This window comes from Phyllopteryx taeniolatus, chromosome 23 (genome assembly GCF_024500385.1).
Source record: "Phyllopteryx taeniolatus isolate TA_2022b chromosome 23, UOR_Ptae_1.2, whole genome shotgun sequence".
Classification (NCBI taxonomy): domain Eukaryota; kingdom Metazoa; phylum Chordata; class Actinopteri; order Syngnathiformes; family Syngnathidae; genus Phyllopteryx; species Phyllopteryx taeniolatus.
In genome coordinates this window covers 1,346,972-1,365,844 of record NC_084524.1, presented here as the reverse complement: position 1 = coordinate 1,365,844, position 18,873 = coordinate 1,346,972, and the positions used below count along the sequence as shown (strand labels likewise).

The 18,873-nt window shown below is 46.1% G+C and overlaps 2 protein-coding genes and 1 long non-coding RNA gene across 8 annotated transcripts; 2 read left to right on the top strand and 1 right to left on the bottom strand.

Moving 5' to 3' along the window:
• The first annotated feature begins 42 nt into the window (after positions 1 to 42).
• Positions 43 to 6,374, top strand: LOC133472757 (uncharacterized). Of its 2 annotated transcripts, none has more exons than XR_009786808.1 (5): positions 43 to 234; positions 545 to 655; positions 2,594 to 2,885; positions 5,270 to 5,452; positions 5,579 to 6,374. It is a non-coding gene; the product is annotated as an uncharacterized LOC133472757 (long non-coding RNA). The 2 variants fall into 2 exon arrangements; XR_009786807.1 differs by having other exon boundaries at positions 44 to 234; positions 2,604 to 2,885.
• LOC133472755 (atrial natriuretic peptide receptor 1-like) lies at positions 2,595 to 8,531 on the bottom strand. The gene is made up of 23 exons (XM_061764061.1): positions 8,428 to 8,531; positions 8,218 to 8,329; positions 8,020 to 8,152; positions 7,748 to 7,880; positions 7,568 to 7,672; positions 7,400 to 7,502; positions 7,195 to 7,340; positions 7,062 to 7,134; positions 6,826 to 6,970; positions 6,659 to 6,745; positions 5,677 to 5,820; positions 5,497 to 5,618; positions 5,278 to 5,416; positions 5,129 to 5,177; positions 4,583 to 4,684; positions 4,401 to 4,520; positions 4,235 to 4,328; positions 4,074 to 4,161; positions 3,846 to 3,985; positions 3,404 to 3,556; positions 2,999 to 3,097; positions 2,829 to 2,920; positions 2,595 to 2,755 (listed from the first exon to the last, which is right to left on the bottom strand). The coding sequence occupies exons 1-23, from the start codon at positions 8,455 to 8,457 to the stop codon at positions 2,615 to 2,617; spliced, it is 2,550 nt and encodes an 849-aa protein (XP_061620045.1). The 5' UTR covers positions 8,458 to 8,531; the 3' UTR covers positions 2,595 to 2,614.
• Positions 6,662 to 18,264, top strand: gpha2 (glycoprotein hormone subunit alpha 2). 5 transcript variants are annotated; one of them, XM_061764056.1, is made up of 8 exons: positions 6,662 to 8,307; positions 8,396 to 8,530; positions 9,212 to 9,291; positions 15,500 to 15,855; positions 16,498 to 16,567; positions 16,831 to 16,954; positions 17,537 to 17,721; positions 17,805 to 18,264. In XM_061764056.1, exons 6-8 carry the CDS (start codon positions 16,831 to 16,833, stop codon positions 17,907 to 17,909), a joined length of 414 nt encoding a protein of 137 aa, XP_061620040.1. In that variant the 5' UTR covers positions 6,662 to 8,307; positions 8,396 to 8,530; positions 9,212 to 9,291; positions 15,500 to 15,855; positions 16,498 to 16,567; the 3' UTR covers positions 17,910 to 18,264. The 5 variants fall into 5 exon arrangements, with proteins under 5 accessions (XP_061620040.1, XP_061620041.1, XP_061620037.1 ...); XM_061764057.1 differs by lacking the exon at positions 16,498 to 16,567 and having other exon boundaries at positions 6,663 to 8,307; positions 15,505 to 15,855; XM_061764053.1 differs by lacking the exon at positions 16,498 to 16,567 and having other exon boundaries at positions 6,663 to 8,307.
• The last annotated feature ends 609 nt before the right edge of the window (positions 18,265 to 18,873 follow it).

Here is an 18,873-nt window from a genome sequence, read left to right as displayed (position 1 = left end):
GTTGTGAACATAGAGTGGCGCTGTCGCTGCGTGCAACCCACCAAGACGGCAAAGAAGAACGAAACGTGACGTCAAAGACTGGCTGTCCCCAAAAGCTCTTAATTCAAGCTTCGATTTTTTTGTTTCTTTTTCTTATTTAAAGCGCCTTTCTAGGCTATCCAGAGAATAAACGGTGTCAAAAGTGACAGCATCATGATAGTCAGCAGACGAACTCTGGACAGGATTTATTCTGCGGTAAAAGTTACGCTTGTTTGGCGCCAAATGTCTCCTTTAGTTCGGCTCTAAACTTTGGAATTAGCAGCTAGCCTAATTACTTTGACTATGTATTTATTCACAATATCACAGTGTGTGTCTATCTAAACAAGTTGTGTTTTAAGGACATTATGTTCAGCACGCGTTTTTAGTCAACACAAAGTTAATGACTCGATGGACAAGAAACAAATCATTTCACTTTTAGAAGTTCCACTTTTTCTTAATGCAATAAGCAAGAGATCCTTCGTCGTCTTGTTGGGCAAATGTTTCTTTTCTTTTGTGTTTCTTGCAGGTTTTGTTTGCTGTTGTGCTTTTGTCGTGGTCATACGTCATATACGCCAGCAGGCTTGCAGCTCATTGGCTGCTGGATAAGAAGACCGCCCCTCTGCGCCATGATTGACAGGTGCTCCTTTTTTATTTTTGTCCTGTTCTGCTGTTAGGTCAAGCAGACTGGAAGATCTGTATCCCTTTTATGCCAGAACAGTTTTACTGTGTCACAGTGGAGTTTTTAAGCTTCCGCTGTGGTTCCTCAGTATTATAGTTGAAGTTTATTGAGAATCAGAGTCGAACAGAACAAAGTTTATAGAGGGGAGAGAGAAACGAAGACCAAAGACAAAGCACTAATTGTAAACAGGATGAGAAAAGTAAGTCACTACATTATCTACACCAATGAAACATTCAATATGAGTGTTGCATGGTGCTGTAGTGCTACACCCTGTGAGGGAAGGACAGGACAAGCTAGAACAGGACAAAAAGCATGCAGGACAAGGGTCGTGAACCCGGCTGTACAACTGAAGTGTGGTGGGATTGACTGTAAATTATAAAAGTCTATAAAACAAGAGTGTGAGTGAGGTGATACACAAGCAATTCGCATATTCGTGAGTTATTTGTCGCAATAAGTGAGTGGTCCCAATGCCAAGCAGTCACCCAGCCCGGGGGGGGGGGGGGGCACCATGCAGCTAAGATGGTGGTGCATTCAAATCTGGAGAGGCCAGTGAGCCGAGGGGTTGGGGGGGGGCGGACTGCCAGGCACTGCTGCCTAACAGCCGACCCCCCCACCAACGACCCACCGTCCCCCACAGATGGGTGTATGTGGTGCATTTACAATCCAGGGGGGCAGGACGCCGGAGCCGCAAACACAGGGACAAGAGAAGATTCCCCACTCCATGCACGTTCCAAAAAAGCTGGCACAGGTGGCAAAAAAGACTGAGAAAGTTGAGGAATGCTCATCAAACACCTGTTTGGAACATCCCACAGGTGAACAGGTTAATTGGGAACAGGTGGGTGTCCTTCTTCAGTTGGTCACACACACGCTGCCATAAAATTAATGATTAAGTTAATGATTATTTGCTAAAAACAATCAAGTTTATCAGTTCACATTAAATCTCTTGTCTTTGTAGTGTATTCAATGAAATCTAGGTCGAACATGATTTGCAAATCATTGTATTCTGTTTTTATTTGTTTAACACTACGTCCCAACTTCATTGGAATTGGGGTTGTACATAAAAACCTGACTTAACAGGTTACCTAACTGCCAGGGTGCCGCATCTGGAGGTCTTTACAACAGAAGCCAATGGCGGTAAACAGGAAGTCACATGACTGGGTAGACAAAGCAGCCATGGAAACGATGCATGTGGCTGCATTGTTGTTAGTGTCCTCTGATATATTCTGCAACTAAAAGATGGGACGCACACTCACTCACTCTCCTGAGCTTAGCTGGGCTTTGAATTGCGTGTGCGTGCCTCTCAGATATGTAAATACTTAATAGAATGTGTGAGCGAGCTTCAAAGCAGCGAGGGAAATTGAGAATGTCCACTTGACACGAGCGGTCCTCTACAAGCGCGCTAACGTATAATTAAAAAGCTGCTTAGCATTTGCCCGATAAACAGTCTTTGGAAATTCAGTGAAATGAAAAATGCGTACCCTAATGATATCTTTATTTTTGTACACATAAGTTGGCCATTATTGTTAATAATAAATCAGATTTTCAGGGACAAAGGTTTATTTTGCTTGAAAGCGAGCACTTTATGTTCAGTGACAGTTCTGTTGTTACATATTAATCTCAAAGGGAAGTATTTTTTTTGTTTATATGTTGAAGATTGGTTTTTGACCATTTAGAATGTTTTATTAAAACTTTCTCCAAGTTTTGAATAATGTTATTGTAGTTTGCCTTTTGTAAATTTTCTTTTCATTAAATTGGGGGAAAGAAATTGGATTTGGTGGTACAAAAAAAAAAAATCTTAAGTGTTTCATTTTTAAGGCCTTTTATCGTCCAACCCTAGTTACAGTTAAGTCAGTTGTCTTGACGTACATTATCTAGCTAACGTTGTTAACCACGCAGCCTTCAATAGGGGTCGGTGGTTCAAAGGTCCCCGACGTGGAGCGTGCCCGGCAGGGAGGACCCCATCTCTCGCTCTTTGGCCGTCTCCATGGGAACGCTTTTGCCGTCAAACTCCTTGGAGGTCTTCCCGTCCAGCCAGTATGTCACCATGTCGCCTTTGCCCTGACGAGGAGACGCTCGCCGTTAGCGGCCGTCGGCATCCGAGCGGCGCCCCATGGGACCGGACGGCGCTCACCTTCACCTGCAGCGTTCCTCGGCACACCAGCACGTAGCCGCCAATCTCCTCCAGCAGGTAAAAGACGCTGGCGCTGCACTGTATCTTCAGTGCTGTGTGTCACAACACAACACAAGACGCTTGGTCATGCCTGGCGAAGGCGGAGGATAGAGATGGCGTGGATACAGTACCGAGGCTGGTGGACTCCATACGAGAAGCCGTGTTTACCGTGTCGCCAAACAAACAGTAGCGAGGCATCTTAGTCCCAACCACGCCCGCCACCACTGGACCTAAACGCGCACACACGCACGTATAAACCAAGGTCATAACAGTTTGGGATTTTTCATTAGTTTTAGTTTTTATTTTCTTTTGACTTTTTGTTTTTCAAATTCAGGTAGTTTTCATTTGTTTTTAGAGCTGTTTGCTAGTTGAGTTGATTTTTTAAAATTTTAGTTTGACAAGGCTTAGCTTTTTTTTATATCAGTTAACATAAATGTTTTTGCGATTTTAGTTTTCATTATTTTGTTTGTTTTCATTAACTCGAATAACCTCGGCACAGACTACTCCTGGCATTGCGTGTCCACGCGTGAGCGTACCCGAGTGGATCCCGGCGCGGATCTGCAGCTGCATGTTGGGCTTGTGAGGGATCCGAAAGGTGTGACACACACCCACCAGGTCCAACGCCATGCTGGCGATTTCAGCGGCGTGAAGGATGCCGTTCTCTTGTGGGACGCCCGACACCACCATGTCTACACGCACGCCCACACGCAGGTGTGTTACATGAGCTAGCGCTCAACATGAGTGGTTCTCAAACTGGGTTCGGGGACCCCTGGGGGTCAGCGAGCTGTAACTTGGGAGTCAGCGAAATAAACTCATATTTTCAAAAAGTGAGTACATGATGAGGACCGGTGTGCCAATAAAACAAACATAGTAAACCAATTACCCCTCCCCACCTTAGGAGAGATTTCTCCCCAGTGAGGGGTCCCTGCACCCAAAACGTTTGAGAAGCCCTGGTTGACAGCACGTGTGTGCGCTCACAGGCGTCTCCGATGGTTTCCACCTTGTAGACGTCGTAGTTGTCGATGATGTCGTCAAAGGTGGTGTAGAGCTTGTTGAGGAAGTCCACCACCTGGTACGGAGTACTGCAGCTGGACAGCTGCGTGAACCCGATGATGTCACTGGGCATACATGCACACACAAACACACGCACAGTCAGCCCGGCCACTTGCCAATCACCAGCGCATGCTGATTTCCTGTACGGCCAACCTAAAGAAGATGGTGGCGCTGACGTAGCTCTGTGCCTCTGACGGCTTCCCTTGGCGTAGGTCGTCGGCCACCTGGCGAGGAAGCATACCTGGACATGCACACGCACACACAGCAGATAAACTTGTTTGTGTGTTGCCTGTGTGTGTGTGTTGGCTTCGTACTGTAGAGCAGTCTGTCAGTCTTCTGCTTCTCATGCATCAGATCTTGTGTTCGCTCGGCCACCAGCACTTCCAGATGTTTGCTGTACTTCTCCATCTGAAACGCAGTGCGCATGCATGCGTGGATGCGTGCGTGCGTGCGTGCACGTGCTAGCGCATCGCGTCTTACCAGGTTCATCATCATGTCCACCGCGCTGACTTTGACGGGGTTGATGCGGTAGACATACTTCCTGATCTGTTCAAAAGTGGGCCGCTGGGCGGGATTGTGAGCGCCACATCGCCGGATGAGCTGCGTCAAGAAAGACTTAGTTAGCACACCGCAGCTAGTGTTGTGTTAGTGAGTTGGCTCACCTCCACGTAGTCGGCGGGACAAGGGCAGGTGTTGTCGGCTTTGCTGGAGATGAGCTCGGGCAGAGGCGGACAGCAAGAAGATTCCAGGTTGGACTCGTCCATCTTCACGGTGACGTGAAGGGTACCTTTTAGTGCTGTTATTTTTTTATCATCATCTGTGTGCTGAGGCAACTCATCCAATTTCACCTAATTTGTCCGAAAAGTATTTTTTTGTCTACGGCAAATAATGTCTTTATCTAGCTATGCCAGCGGCATCGTGACAAGCAGAACAAATAAATGTTTTAATCTTTGTAGCTGCCTGTTGCCATTCGTACAACAAAATCATAACTTTGTTTGATGAAACAGGGCCAGACTTCACTCCGAGTAAGTACATTTGAGCATGAATTGAGACAAAATTATCATTGAATTACTATAGTACTTTTTAAGACATTTTTGTTCGGTGGTGTGCCATGAGATTGTTCTAAATGCAAAATGGCCACAAAAAGATGAGACTTTGAGTTGTGCAATAAAGGTCGGAGAACAGTTTTAGTGATAGTGCAAACTTACAGGTACGGGGTCACTGCGTGTGGCGATCTCCAGCAGGATGATAGAAAAACTACAAAGACACGCGCGGGCGCACTATTGTTACTGTGCTGTGGGTCTTCAAACTACATTGACAATAACTGTTCTTTATGACCTTATGCGTAGGTGGTCACCTGAAGACGTCTCCAGCCAGCGTCGGCTCCACGTTGGCGTCTTGAAACTCGGGAGGCATGTACACTTCCTGGAGTCTCTGCTGATAGGTGGAGAGAGGCTCCACCCATTCCCCTCTGCGATACACCCTCAGCCCGTAATCTGCCGGTACGAGAGGAACGGCGGCGGCGGTCAAAGGTGGGTGGGGTTTAGCGTGAAGGAACGCGTGTTGGGCGCCTCACCGGTGATCTTGCACACCCAGCGGTCGTCCAGCACACAGTTGAGAGACTTGAGGCGGCCATGACAGATGCTGTGCTGGTGCAGGTACGCCATCCCTCTTGCGATGTCCGTGGCGAAGGAGAACCTGTGGAGGGCCGACGACGTGGCCGCCTTGAAGCGAAAGCATCTTGAGGAGAACTTACCTGAAGCCCCAGTTGAGCGGAATCTCCTCGTTGAGGAGGACGTCGTTGAGGCTCCCTTTGGGGCAGTACTCGGTCACTATGGCGACGCTCGGCACTTGGACGCAGCCGCCGATGAACTTGCACAGGTTTGGGTGGTCCAACTCCCTGAACACATGCAGGCTCCGTTTGGAATCACTGCATATCAACTCTATCGGTGGTACTCACACTTTTTACACAAAGTAGCACCTCCAAAAATAATTTCCTTAGCTCTCCAAGTACCACCTTCTTTTCGGCAATAAAGTACAGTACCTTTGTAGGCTCATATAGTCTCATAAAAAACAGAAAACAAAAAACTCTACTTAATGATTCGATAAGAAGGCATCACACACAAACGTGAAATAAAACAATGTACCTAAATATTTGAAGAAGAAAAAAAAATGGAAGATGCAATTGTATTTAAAGTTAAATGTAACTGAGCTGTACTTAGGCAGAGTTTTGATGTACCATTATAGGGAGCCTGCATACCACAAGTGGTACCCTATTGTAGTGCTGTGTGAAAGTGTAGTAAATATTAATATATAGTGCCCTCAATGTATCCCACGTGACAAATTGAGTTGTGGCGTGTAAACATCGTTTAGGTAGAGCAACACATCACAACATGGATGGACATTGAAGTGCTTTGTTTGTATGATGTAAAATACACTCAGCTTAAAACAAAAGATTTGTTCAATATTTATTATGGAAGATCCAGTACATTGTAATCATGTGACAGCAATGACACAATTCACAGCACTGGAGAATTGTCTCCCAACTCTTCTTCATTTGACTAATGACTTAATTCTATAGCCCACTTCATCGAGCAGAATTGCTGTATTCGGAATCATTCACTGATTTACTACTCCTGGGAGACTTTTTAGTCCAAGTCCACGATCTCAAAATCCCTATATCGTGACTAGTGTGTGAGTGACAAATTGGGTTCACAAGACTGGCCGTGACGTCTTACCTGACTTGCTTGACTTCCTCTCTGATGCTCTTGGACAGAGAGAAGGATTTGCTGGGGATCTTCTTGATGGCCACCGTCCTGCCGTCGCTGTAAGACCAGGGTCGCACCAGCGTCAGCTCGCCTTTCCGTGTGGGTGGGGGGGTGAAAGGTCAAACGGACGAGCGTACTAGATCCCTGCGCAGGTGAAGGTAGTCTTCCTGCTTCCCGTTTGTCCCCCACAGGAAGTGAGGGCCGTCATGCAGCTGGTGTTGCTGTCGCTGTGGGCCACGGCCACGCTCATCAAACTGCCCACGGTCACGCGCGCGTGCTGATCTGCGGCGACAAAGACGAGACGTGTATGTACTTCCTGCTTCCTCGTCCAATTGCGATAACCGCAAATACAGTATGCGGCGGATTCCTGGACCTTGCTTGATGAGGTCGAAATCGATGATCCAGCTCTCATCCCACAGTAGCTTCTGCTTCTGGTACCTCAGCCACTAAACACAGCAGACGCGTCAGAGGCGCACGGCGGCGCACGGCGGCGCGGGAGCTCTCACCATAGCGGTCAGGACGAAGCAGAGGCACAGCAGGCTCAACGGCAGCCCGATTGCCAGTTTGGCGGACGAGGTCATGGGGCATTCGCCACAGTCGGCGGGGCAGGTGGCACAAAGCTCCGGCTCCTGGCACTCTCCGTCACCGCAGACTGAAAGGTCCAAAATGTAATTACGCCTGGACGGCGCTGTGTTGACGTGCGTGTCGTACCTGCGGAGGGCAGTACGGTGGTCTTGGCCTCCAGCGCCACCTGCATGCGGCCCACTCGGATGTGAGCGATGAGCGAGGTCAGGCCCACGTGGAGCAGAACCACCTGGGAGACGACGAGACTCCTTCACTAGGCCGTTCTTTCTTCTCTGCCATGTTGCTCGACCTTACCTTGGCACTCCAGTTGGTTTGGGTCATCTTGCCCGCAGTGGAGATGGTGTGCGTGAAGATCTTTCCGTCGTCGGGAATCCACGGACCGCAGATGCTCTCTGAAGTCTGAACACAAGATTGAGCGAACGTGGTGTGTGTGTGTGTGTGTGTGTGTGTGTGTGTGTGTGTGTATGCACGTACCATGTATCCCAGCGGGCAGGAGTGGATGTTGGCGTGGTGAATGCAGCAGTTTTCACCGTCTGCGTCTTTCCAGTTGGCGGGGCACTCGTGATGTTGACAAAACCTCTGAGCATCTTCCGTGTTCACTATGGAACTGAACACGCATCCATGTACAGTGAACCCTCACCTATTGGCGGTTCGCCGTTCACGGCAGGGCTCGGACCCCGTCGGGGGTTTACTCTACATGCACACGTGTGCGGACCCGCGCTCAGTTAGTAGGGGTGCTGTGTTACCTGTGAGGGAAGATGCGGTTCTCCACTGCCCAGCTGTAGAAGGAGTCGTGGGCGGAGACCGAGTAGACAACGGCGAACACCTCGCCGCTCTTAACCGTCTCGGGAGGCCGCAGCACCCACGCCATCTCCAGACCTGCACGCCCACACGCCGGCGTGAGCGTTGCCGCCACCGACCCTGGACGCGATGAAGACTCTCACCTCCGCAGCTGATCATGTTGGAGTCGTTGGGGCGCTCCAGAGGCCAGCAGTCGTACTCGCTGTTGTCAAGATCGTGCCAGCAGGTCGCAGGTGGGACGCGACACACACACACCTACACGCAATAAGTTACTTTTAATGGTTTAAAGTTTTTCCATGTTCTGCTCGCACACTGAACAAGATAAGATGGAGGCGGACGGTGGAAGGTCTCACCCAGATCATGAAGCAGAGGTTGATCTTCATGACGGATCGGACCGTACCAGGATGGAGCGGACTGGAGAAAGACGTCTGCGGCTGTTGGAGGTTTGCATCCAGAGTGAGTGTCGAGCTGCAGGTTCTCACTTTTAGTCCTTTTCAACATGAAGCAGTTGGAGCAACACCACCCTCTGCTGCAAGACGCTGGTAGTACGCCTTCTCGTCTGGCCACTTTTTTTAGGCACCTAACTTTAAAAAAAAAAAAAAAGATGTACTACACATAGTCTAAACACAGTTTAAATAAAAACAATTCTTCCTACACATCATCAAAAAGATCATCGAGCATGCCATTTTTAGTCTGACAAAAGTATGACTGGATGAATTGTCCTTTTTTAAAACATATCTTACAACACGTCATTTTGGTCACACATTAAGAGTCACGATGCAACCCAAAAACAGGAAAAAAAAGAATTTTCCGAGGCGGCAACTTTCATCGCCTATGCGAAAACTCCAAATTTTCAGGTTATTTAAAATCGCATTTTTAAGCCAGGGAGCGACAGGAAACCTTCCACACTCATCAAGATGCCTAATGACATCCAAAATCAAGAAATAAAAATGGCTCTTTCGGAGGGGGTAATAGTCGCATATGGATTTTTATTAAATCCTTCCTGCCTTTTTTTCAAAGCTTTACTGTCACAATCAATGTTTTTGTTGACTTTTCCCTTTTTTATTTAGATTTTTTTGTTTCATGCCATGTCCTGTTTTCATGCTGTGTTCCTCGTTCATATTTTGTGCTCATTAGGTTTTCGTGTCCACCTCTTCTCGTCAGCCCTCTTCTTTGTGTCTACCAATGAGCTCCCTCCAGCCGCTTGTCTTGTCCAGGTGTGCCTCGTTGTCTTGTCAATTTGTTTGTACTTAGTTCCCTGGTTTCTTTCAGTCTGTGTTGGATCATTGTTGTCATACCTTACACAGGTTTTCCCACATCATCTTTCCTGCTGTCTGCACTGTTTTGTTTGCTTGTTTCTTTGTTACTTTGTGTGTGTGTGTGCGTGTGTGTTTTTTTTGGGGGAGGGGGGGGGGACTTTGTTAATTGAATATTTTGATCCTACCATGTGCTGTGTTTGCCTTTTTGGAAATGAATACTTTTTGGGAGATTACTCCTCCCCTCAGTCTGACTTTACCATTGTATTCTGTGAAGCATTAATTTTTTTGGGGGCATTTTAAACCTCATACTGTTACGACCTGGCCCACCTGCCAGGTTCAAAAATAAAACGTGGACCTTACGCACTGAAGTTTTCCCTACACCCGGTATTGGCCAAAATTGTCAAAGTAATTCCTGTTGTTTGTGTTTTGAAAGGGAGAGAAGCAGCACCAGAATGCGCCAATTTCAAGAGACATTCGAGTTCCATGATTATGTCATTTTGCCACACTTGAATGGTGGAAAAGCTCAATTTGCGGTGCTTCCACGTTTCAATGAAATGTAAATTGACGTCCGTCAGGGAAAAGAAATGCCCTGTTTCGTTATTCTTCTGAATTTTCCATAACATAATACACAGTAGTCATTTTTCCCATCACTTTAGCCGCTAATTAGCCGCCCTTGCTCAATACCGGTCGCCCCCCAACACCAACTGTGCATACAAACAGTGGCCATATCGCTGCTTGTAAGGCAGCCTCAGGCAAGCATGAGTGCAGACAGGTAGGATAACAAGTGTGATTAAGCTTAATGATAGTTTGGCATCAGCCTGAGCGAGTGCACGTGTAATCGTGTGTTCCTGCTGATAGGAACAAAGTCCCCAAATTACCCTCTTTCTTTAACACTTGTCCACTCTGACTTCTCCACACTTCCACCTCCACCCGCCCAGTGCACATTAGTTTCAAATGGAAAAAATGATTTACACTAATTGTAGCGGCCTATTGAGTTGTTTTCTTAAAATGAGGCGGCACCCTTACAAAGCTTGCAAGGCTTTTAAAAGTATTGAGTTTGATCTGGAGAGTGAGCTCATCTCCGGCGCTGTCGCACACAACAAAATGAAAAGGAGTGAAACTTGTAGCGTTAATGACACTTCCAACGTTCAATTTGAAAAAATGTTCCTTCAATCCACATTGGACTGAAAAAGCAAAATGGCCCGCCTCAGCTAGCAGATTTTGTTAGCTGCAGTCTTGTAATGGAACGGAGTACAAATACTTTGTCGTTGTACTGAAGTACAATTTCCACATAGCTAAAACTTGATTTATATTTCTGGCAACTTTCACTTTTATTCCACACCCTTTCCGAATTAAAATGTATACTTTTACTCCGATAAATTTCCCTTGACTGTCTTCACTAGTTGTAAAATGGGAAGAAATCATTTGTTGACGTAATATCTGAACGACGGAACGCAAAGCGGAAGAATACTTTGAAAAATGGAGCCGGCTGTATGTTTTCTAACTTCAGTTGGCTTTTCCTGCTGTCGAGCAAGAGGTCTGGTACTCTATACTCTCGGAGACCCCCCCCCCCCCCCACAAGTTCCCACAAGGGACTCGATTGAATACCTTTTCACATGTCACATGTAGACCGGTTGCGTGAACTCCCGCGCACCCTCCAGCAACCGGCTGAGGGTGTCGAGCTGGTCCATTGTTCAACAGCCAGAAGAAAAATGTTGCTCCTCCTGAATCTGAGGTTCAACTTGCAGACGGCCCTTCCTCTCCAAGACCCCCGAAGAAACCTGACCAGGGAGTCCGAGGAGTTTGATCCCCCTGTAGTTGGAACACACCTCCCCTTTCTTAAAAATGGGCACCGCCACCCAGGTCTGCCAATCCGGAGGCACTGGCCCCGATGACCATGCGATGTTGCACAGGCATGTCAACCGGGACAGCCCCACAACATCCAGAGGCTTCAGAAACTCCAGGCACAGTGGCTATGCCACCGTGGAGCCTTTCAAACCCTCTCAGTGACCTCAAGCCCAGAGATAGGAGAGGAACATGGCCCACATGGGCCAATGGCCCCCCGACTACCCCGGGAGTGGTTGAAGTTCTACCGGAGATGGGAGTTGAAACTCCTCCTGACAAGGGACTGCGCCAGATGTTCCAGCAGACCCTCACAATACGTTTGGGTCTGCCAGGTTGCTCCAAGAGGTAGGGTTAGGATGAGGGTTACCTGGGCCTTGCGGCCGCCTTTTTGCTATTGTAAAAACATGCATGTGTATTCAACCAAATATATCACCACCTTGTTTTCTTTTTTGGGTTTATTGACTTTGTGGCCTCTTTGCCCAGTAACAAGATATGGACGATGACAGAGATAATCCCTCCATGATGGATTTGCTCTCTTTCTTGTCATATGTTCTATGCGGATGAAGAGCTTGGAGATCAGACACTTTTCTCATCTGCCTCATGTACAATGGAACACATTGCAAGGCTTTATTCTGCTAATTTATGGACATAATGCCACTCGCTTAATGTTTCCACTTGATGGTGCGTGTGTGTGTGCGTGTGTGCCTAAGCTTCAGTGAGTGTCACCATATGGAAACTCAACTTTCCTCGCGTCAATCTAAAATAGTTAAGTGTTCCACCTCCAAGGGTGTGTGTGTCACTCTGAGGCATTGTCACGACTTTTGGCACACACACGCGCACAATGTGGCATATGCGCCAAAACAAAATTTGATTGTCACGTGTGTCCGCTTTTGTGTGAGCAGTGCGGCGCATGTGTGTGATTTTTGCCGTGAAAACGTATTGGCCCCCTTCTCAAATTCTTATATTTTTGCATAGTTTTCCCCTTTTAATGTTTAAGATCGAATGTAAATATGAGACAAATATAACCCAACTAAAAATGCTGTTTTTAAATGATTTCATGTATTGAGGAGGGGGGGGGCTTCAAAGCTACCTGGCCTTGTAGAAAAAAACTAATTATAAATCCTGAATTAATTGTGGCTAATCACAATTTTTGGTTAATTTTCACTGACCACACCCAAGCCCGATTACCTCCAGACCTGTTCCATCAAGAAATCCGACAAAAGATCTAAAAAAGCTGCAACAAAATGACACGAACCAAAGAAATTCCAGAATAGTTGAGAAATAAAGTCATTGACCTCTATCAGTCTGCAAAGGTTACAAAAGCCATTTCTAAAGCTTTAGGATTCCAGCGAAGCATAGGGAGAGCCTTTATCCTCACATGGAGGGAAAACAGAACAGCGGTGAACCTTCCCACGAGTGGCCGGCCGACAAAGATTACCCCGAGAGAACAGCAATGACTCTTCCGGGAGGCCACAAAGGAACTCATGACAAATTCTGAAGAACTGAGAGTTCATGACAACAATTAGGAAGAGACTGGGTAAAAATGGCATCCATGGCAGAGTTCCAAGGCCAAAACTGTTGGCCTTGGAACCACTACCTGGTGGTGGTAGTGCGATGGCCATGGGCTGCTTTTCTCCGTCAGGACCTGGACAAATTGCCGTGAGTTTTCCTCTTTAACATACAATTCTGAAGGAGAATGTTCAGCCATCAAGTTTGCGATCTCAAGCTGAAGCGCACTTGGGTTCTGCAACAACAGAACGATCCAAAACACACCAGGAAGTCAACTTCAGAATGGCTTAAAAAGTCTCGTCAAAGTGCAGACTTGAATCCGATTGAAATGCCGTGGCGTGACCTTCTAAAGGCCGTTCGTGCTCAAACCCTCCAGTGTTGCTGAATCCAAACAGTTCCGTAAGGAACAGTGGGCCAACGTATCTCCACAGGGATGTGAAAGACTCATTGCCTGTTCGAGAAAACGCTGGATTTCAGTTGTTGCTGCTGAGTGTGGGCCAACCACTTCTTAGGTTTAGGGGGTCATTACTGTTTCACACTGGGCCAGGTAACTTCGAATAGTTTATTTTCCGTAATAAGTGAAATCACCATTTAAAAGCAGCATTTTAAGTTCACTTGGGTTATGTCTATTTACATTTCTTTCATCTTAAACATTACAGTGGGGAAACTATGAAAAAATATCAGAATTTGAGAAGGGGGCCAATACTTTCTCACAGCACTATATGTATGTATGTATGAGGGGTAAATGTGTTTGGGGGCAGCAGGAGCCAGGGGGGGGGGGGGGGGGGGGGGGGGGGGTAAGGGAAACTTTGCCTCATCTTCTCCTCTCATCACATAGGCCAGAATAACTTGCACAAAACACTAGAATTCAATTTATACAATGTAACACACAGATCTTAAAGTAACAATAATGACAGAGATGCTGTGGTTACCAAGGTGACAAAGGTGCTATGAATTAATACAAACATCAGTCAGGCTCGCTGAGTCACTGTGTGTGTGCGTGTGTGTGTGTGTGTTAACTGGGTGTCCCCATGTTGAGAAAAAAAAAGTCCTTCACATCTAATCTGAGAAGGCCATTCACTTGCGTTCCGTCTGTGCAACTAACTGTCACCAAAATAATTGTGCGTGTGCGTGTAATTGGGGGTTTGGATGATGATGATGTCACAAATTCCGCGTTTCCATTGACATAGCCAGATTGGGAATGTGTGGGGTAGTGGGGCCATAAGGTGATCACTATGTTTTCCTGCAGTGCGTGTGTGTGGTGTCATTTGGAAAACATCAAGTTGATTCAATCTTTGAAAATTCTTGTGTAAAATAAATCGGGGTTTTTCTTTTTTTTTTTTGTGCTGTGGAGGCACATGTCCTGAGTCATTTATTATTAATAACCAAATTTTTAATTATGCCGAATCGAAAGCCAAAGGAGCTCAAACAACTCAAGTTAGGGTTTGAGGTTAGCGTTAAGGTTACCCAAGTGCCGTTCTTGTGTTCCCATTTGTCATCGTGGAAAAAACCGCCGACAGTTACAAGCAAGGTTGGACTAAATCCAGATGGAATCTCACACACCTGATTTCTTCCGTTGAATCTCAGTCAATCAAGACCTCAACCGCAGTTGACTTGCTCTCTCTAATTAACGTCTTTTTTTTTTTTTTTACATCCGTTCATCACCCGTGGAGGCTAAAAAAAAGAAGTAACAAGCCTATTTTGACAAAATAAAATCTAAATGTTGCCAGAAAAGTAAATACTCAAATATAGATACCTGGAAAAATCTGACTTAGTGGGAGGAAAACGTTTAGAATTATAAAATGTGGTCTGATCTTCATCTAAATCACAAGAATAAATATAGTCTGCTTTAACTAATACCACCCAAAAAATGTTTTTCATATTTTTATTAAAAATCACGTAAACATCCACAGGACCGGGAGGACAAACTAAGTGAACCTGTGAATTTAAGAACTGGTTGGCCTCCTTTGCCAGTAATAACCTCAACCAAATGTTTCCTATAGTTCTGGAGCAGATGTGCACAATGATCAGGATACATTTTGGACCCTCAAAACTGTTGCATTTCATCAATATTCCTTGTGGCTGTCTGATGTGACTAGCTCTCTTCAGATAACGCCACAGCATCCCAAGTACAGAAAAAGTATTTGTACTTCGTGATGTCCCACCAGGGGTCCCAGCTGGCTTTGGGCACCACAGGTCTTGCGTCGACAAACAAGATTACCACTCACATTCACATCTATGGACAATTTAGGGCCTGATTTCACTGGCGCAAACAGATGTGGAAGCTGAGTTTCTAACCCAGCACAACCAGGATTGTGTCTGCTAAGCTGCACAATTTCCGCACCATTCACTTGGCATGCTGCAGGGGTAATGCAAATGGATGAATTTTAATGTGATTTAATTGTTGGGGCGAGTGAACTCAAACAAGCTGTCAAGCTGTTGCTGTCTTCCTCAAAATTATCAGAGCGATTTCTGCAAAACGATAACATGTTTGGTTGTCTTCCACTCACACTTCCAGTTCCATCACTTCAAACTTCATTTTGCGCTCCCAGAAATGTTCCATGCGGAAAAGCATCAGCTACCTAAAATGCAAAACCCGCTTTTAAATAGGGTGATCTCAACCACTTTTACACCTGTTGCCAGCAGCTCGCGCAATCTGTTAGCGTGAGTGAACATGCAGCCTAGCGCCTGCTATTTTGAATTCTTTGAAATCAGTCTTCAATGAAGCTAACATGCGCTGTGTGTGTGTGTGTGTGTGTGTCGTGCCAATGCATTGATGGAATACCTAATCTAGTTTTCCTTTGTGTCATAGAGCAGAGATCCCATTCACCCTGGTTACCACCACCAAAACTCCCACCCCCCATAAAGGTTTTAAAGTGCGTCAGGGAGGTGGCAGCCTCGCTGACATGCTAACACGCTGCCGCAGCAGGAGAAGGAGCAGGAAAGGACATTTTGGGAAGAATTGTTGCAATCAACTTGAAAAGGGCAAAAGAAAAGGGGGACCTGCATGGAAAAAGAAGAGCTGCAATTGTGGGTGTGTTCCCAGCTATAAGTGGCCACTCGTACCTGCTACCGGCATTGCTGCAGGAGCCTCACCACACACACACACTCACCTCTGTACTGCTGTCAGTCGGCGGGGCTCTGCAAGTTGTGCTCTCTACTCTTCAGGTAAGACATTTGCATTTCATCCACTTGTATTTGCAGAAGAAACTGCTGCTAATTTAATGAACTGACAAATATTTCAGATGCAACATGTGTGCTACTATTAGTTTTAAAATGGTGTGTGTGTTTTGTTGTGGAGGTTAGTTAAATGTTTCCCTCACAGAAACCTATCAGGTTTTATATTTTCTTTTTTAAGAGAAATTGTGAGACGTTTGTATACAAATTTACGTGTTTTATATTTAGATTCCCCCCCCCAATTTTTGTAAGGAATTTTTCAAATTTCATGTTTGGTTGTGCGTGCATGGTTGCACATCAAGTCTTCAAAATGATCATGAATTCCGACTGCTTCTCGAATCAAACCCGGGCATGGAAACCCTTCAGAGGAAAAACTCGGGGACCCCCCTCGCCATTCCAACCAGCTCACACAGAGTTAATTATGCCACACACTAACACAGACACACACGCACACACACACAGTCAGGACCATTTAGTCTGAGTGTAAAACGGGGGTTCCCTTTGCCCCCTTTGGAAGGAAATGAAACGGCAAAGGTCAGGCCCTGCAAATTACTGGGAAAACCTGACAACTTGTTTACATTCTGTGTGTGTGTGTGTGTGTGTGTGCACGCGCGCATGTGTGTGTGTGTCAAGATGGTGGCTCTCAACTGTACTGTATTTTCGGAAGAATTGAAGTAAAAATGAAATATCACCATGTTCCAAGGTAGGTTACACAATACAAATCCATTTACCAGTCAGAACGGGCCGTAATCGATGACTAACATAATCTAATGTTGTAATAAATAAAAAAAATAAAAAAATAAACCCTTTAGTCCTTGACTGTAAAACAATGAAATGAATAAGTATGGCGCTAACCGAGCGTGCCTTTTTGTATCACGGGACCACATATTCTTACAGCAACGTGCGAGATAATTCTTTGCTTACTGTTGGTAATCTCAAAATGTTGTACGGTCTTTTTTTCCGCAGATGTCGCAGCCGATTGCCTTGAACCTCTGCTTGCTGGTGATGCCAGTGATGTCACTGCTGCTCTTCTCTCCCATCGGCCGGAGCGACGAGAACGTCACCCTCAGCCCGGGCTGCCACTTGCACCGTAAGTCCTGACCGCAGAGCCTGCACAAAAATATGGAATGTCAAGAAAAATGTGGGCTTAGTTAAAAAGACCGAATTTTGAAGAATAGAGCCATTCAAATTGCTTGAGTAATTTGTTTTAAATTGCTATTCATTTGAATGGTTTTGGTTCTTGTCGTAAATGTGGAATTAAGGGACACGTGGAGATGAACATTTTAAAGTTGTAATGGTTTGAATCCACTGAGAAATGTGAAGTATGAGTTGACGTTTTGCCATCACGAGACCAAGACAACACGTCTGGCCCAATCGGTGTCTCAAAGCTGCATTTTTATACCTTTTTTTTTTTCACGGAAACGATCCCATCAATCCTCATATTCCAGACAGTCACGAAGCACAAATGCGACAAGTTGGCGTCACACCTTCCACCTTCCGCTATCGTTCTTGAGCACACAAACTGGAGTCACTTCTCGTCTATTCTAATTCAACTAAGGGTTGCGATTCACTCTTATCAGTACAAAACCACACTGAAAACAGTTCTAAAATATCAAATATGACATTTCCCCTGAGAGTAGTGTATGCTTAGCAGGCCATTTGTGCTCTTCAGCGTTCAACTTGAGCGTCCGCAGTGACCGGCGAGGCACGTGTCGAGGCACCCACCTGGTGCACGCCTGCGTGGGCTACTGCGAGTCCAGCGCTTTCCCGTCCAGATACTCGGTGCTGGTGGCCTCCAACTTCACCCGCAACGTCACGTCGGCGTCGCGATGCTGCACCATCACCAAGGAGGCCAAGGTGAGGCTGGGGAGCAGCGAGGGGCGGGCGGGTTATCGGTACGGGGCTCGATCCGCTCACCGCCACCGCCTCTGGTCGGCCAGGTCAAGGTCCGCCTGGAGTGTCCCGGAGGGCGGCACCACGACGAGTTGGAGATCCTGACGGCCAAGGCGTGTCGCTGCGACATGTGCCGCACGTCCCGCTACTGACCGGACCCCACGTGACATTTCGTACATTAGATGCCCGCCACCCGTATTTCCGCATTTGGACGACATTGGACTTGATAATAAGGTGTACGCATCAAAGAGTTCCATTCCACTTTAAGACAGGAGCAGACAGTTTTGTCAAGAATTAGTTGCACGGTTTACAATAAGCATAAACACGAGACTAAAGAATGTAAAAGCAGCAAATATTTATTCGTTTGACTTCAGTGATATTTTGTAAATTATAGCTATTGGTGGAGCCAATGAGTGTTTGAAATGGCCGTAGAAGAAAGATAGATATATAGAATATTTCGGGGCTTTACATTGTGTAAATAAAAAAGGAAAAAAGCCTTTGAAATTGTGGACTTTGGTATCATGTTTTCTTTTATTCCGATGAGAGACAAACCGAAAAAGGATCTGACGGGGGGAAAAATAATGTAATGTCTTGCCTTAGCATCTGATGAGCGGGCGTCTTCCGCATTTTTCTTCATGTCCCCTTAGTAGCTTTAGGAAGCAGTATTTGGGACGGGATTATGACGTTTTCCGATATCTTACCATGTAAGGCAAGCTTAGTTTCACATGAAACTCTTGCATGCAAAATTCGATGTACTTGCGAAAAAGGATGTGAACACTTGGTAATGACCTGGATTTCTGCATGAATTGGTCATCAAATGTGATCCGATCATCAGAACATATTTGATGACCAAATTATGCAGAAATCCAGCATTGTGACTCGGATGATCTGAGTCACAAAAATAAGAGTCTCATGAACAGTTGCATCACCCGTCCGCTGTGGAGTGTAATGCTGCCAGTGATAGGAATGGGTCCAGGTCATGAAGTGGTAAAGCAGTCCCAAAACCATTGGTGCTCTGCCCGCTGTACTTGACAGATGGCATGAGGTTGCATGTGCTGGGCTTTCCATGATTTTTCTTAATCTCGTGGAGCATTCTGAGCTGCCACCCCGAGGGAG

What these genes read in the sequence shown, in the direction of transcription:
- gpha2 (XM_061764056.1), top strand. Translation starts at nt 16,831, where the DNA reads ATGTCGCAGCCGATTGCCTTGAACCTCTGCTTGCTGGTGATGCCAGTG. An exon ending in CCCGGGCTGCCACTTGCACC is followed by an intron (nt 16,955 to 17,536) that starts GTAAGTCCTGAC and finishes TGTGCTCTTCAG; the next exon opens with CGTTCAACTTGAGCGTCCGC. An exon ending in CCATCACCAAGGAGGCCAAG is followed by an intron (nt 17,722 to 17,804) that starts GTGAGGCTGGGG and finishes CTGGTCGGCCAG; the next exon opens with GTCAAGGTCCGCCTGGAGTG.
- LOC133472755 (XM_061764061.1), bottom strand. Translation starts at nt 8,457, where the DNA reads ATGAAGATCAACCTCTGCTTCATGATCTGG. An exon ending in AAACCAACTGGAGTGCCAAG is followed by an intron (nt 7,503 to 7,567) that starts GTAAGGTCGAGC and finishes GTCGTCTCCCAG; the next exon opens with GTGGTTCTGCTCCACGTGGG. An exon ending in GGAAACCATCGGAGACGCCT is followed by an intron (nt 3,557 to 3,845) that starts GTGAGCGCACAC and finishes GCGTGCGTGTAG; the next exon opens with ACATGGTGGTGTCGGGCGTC.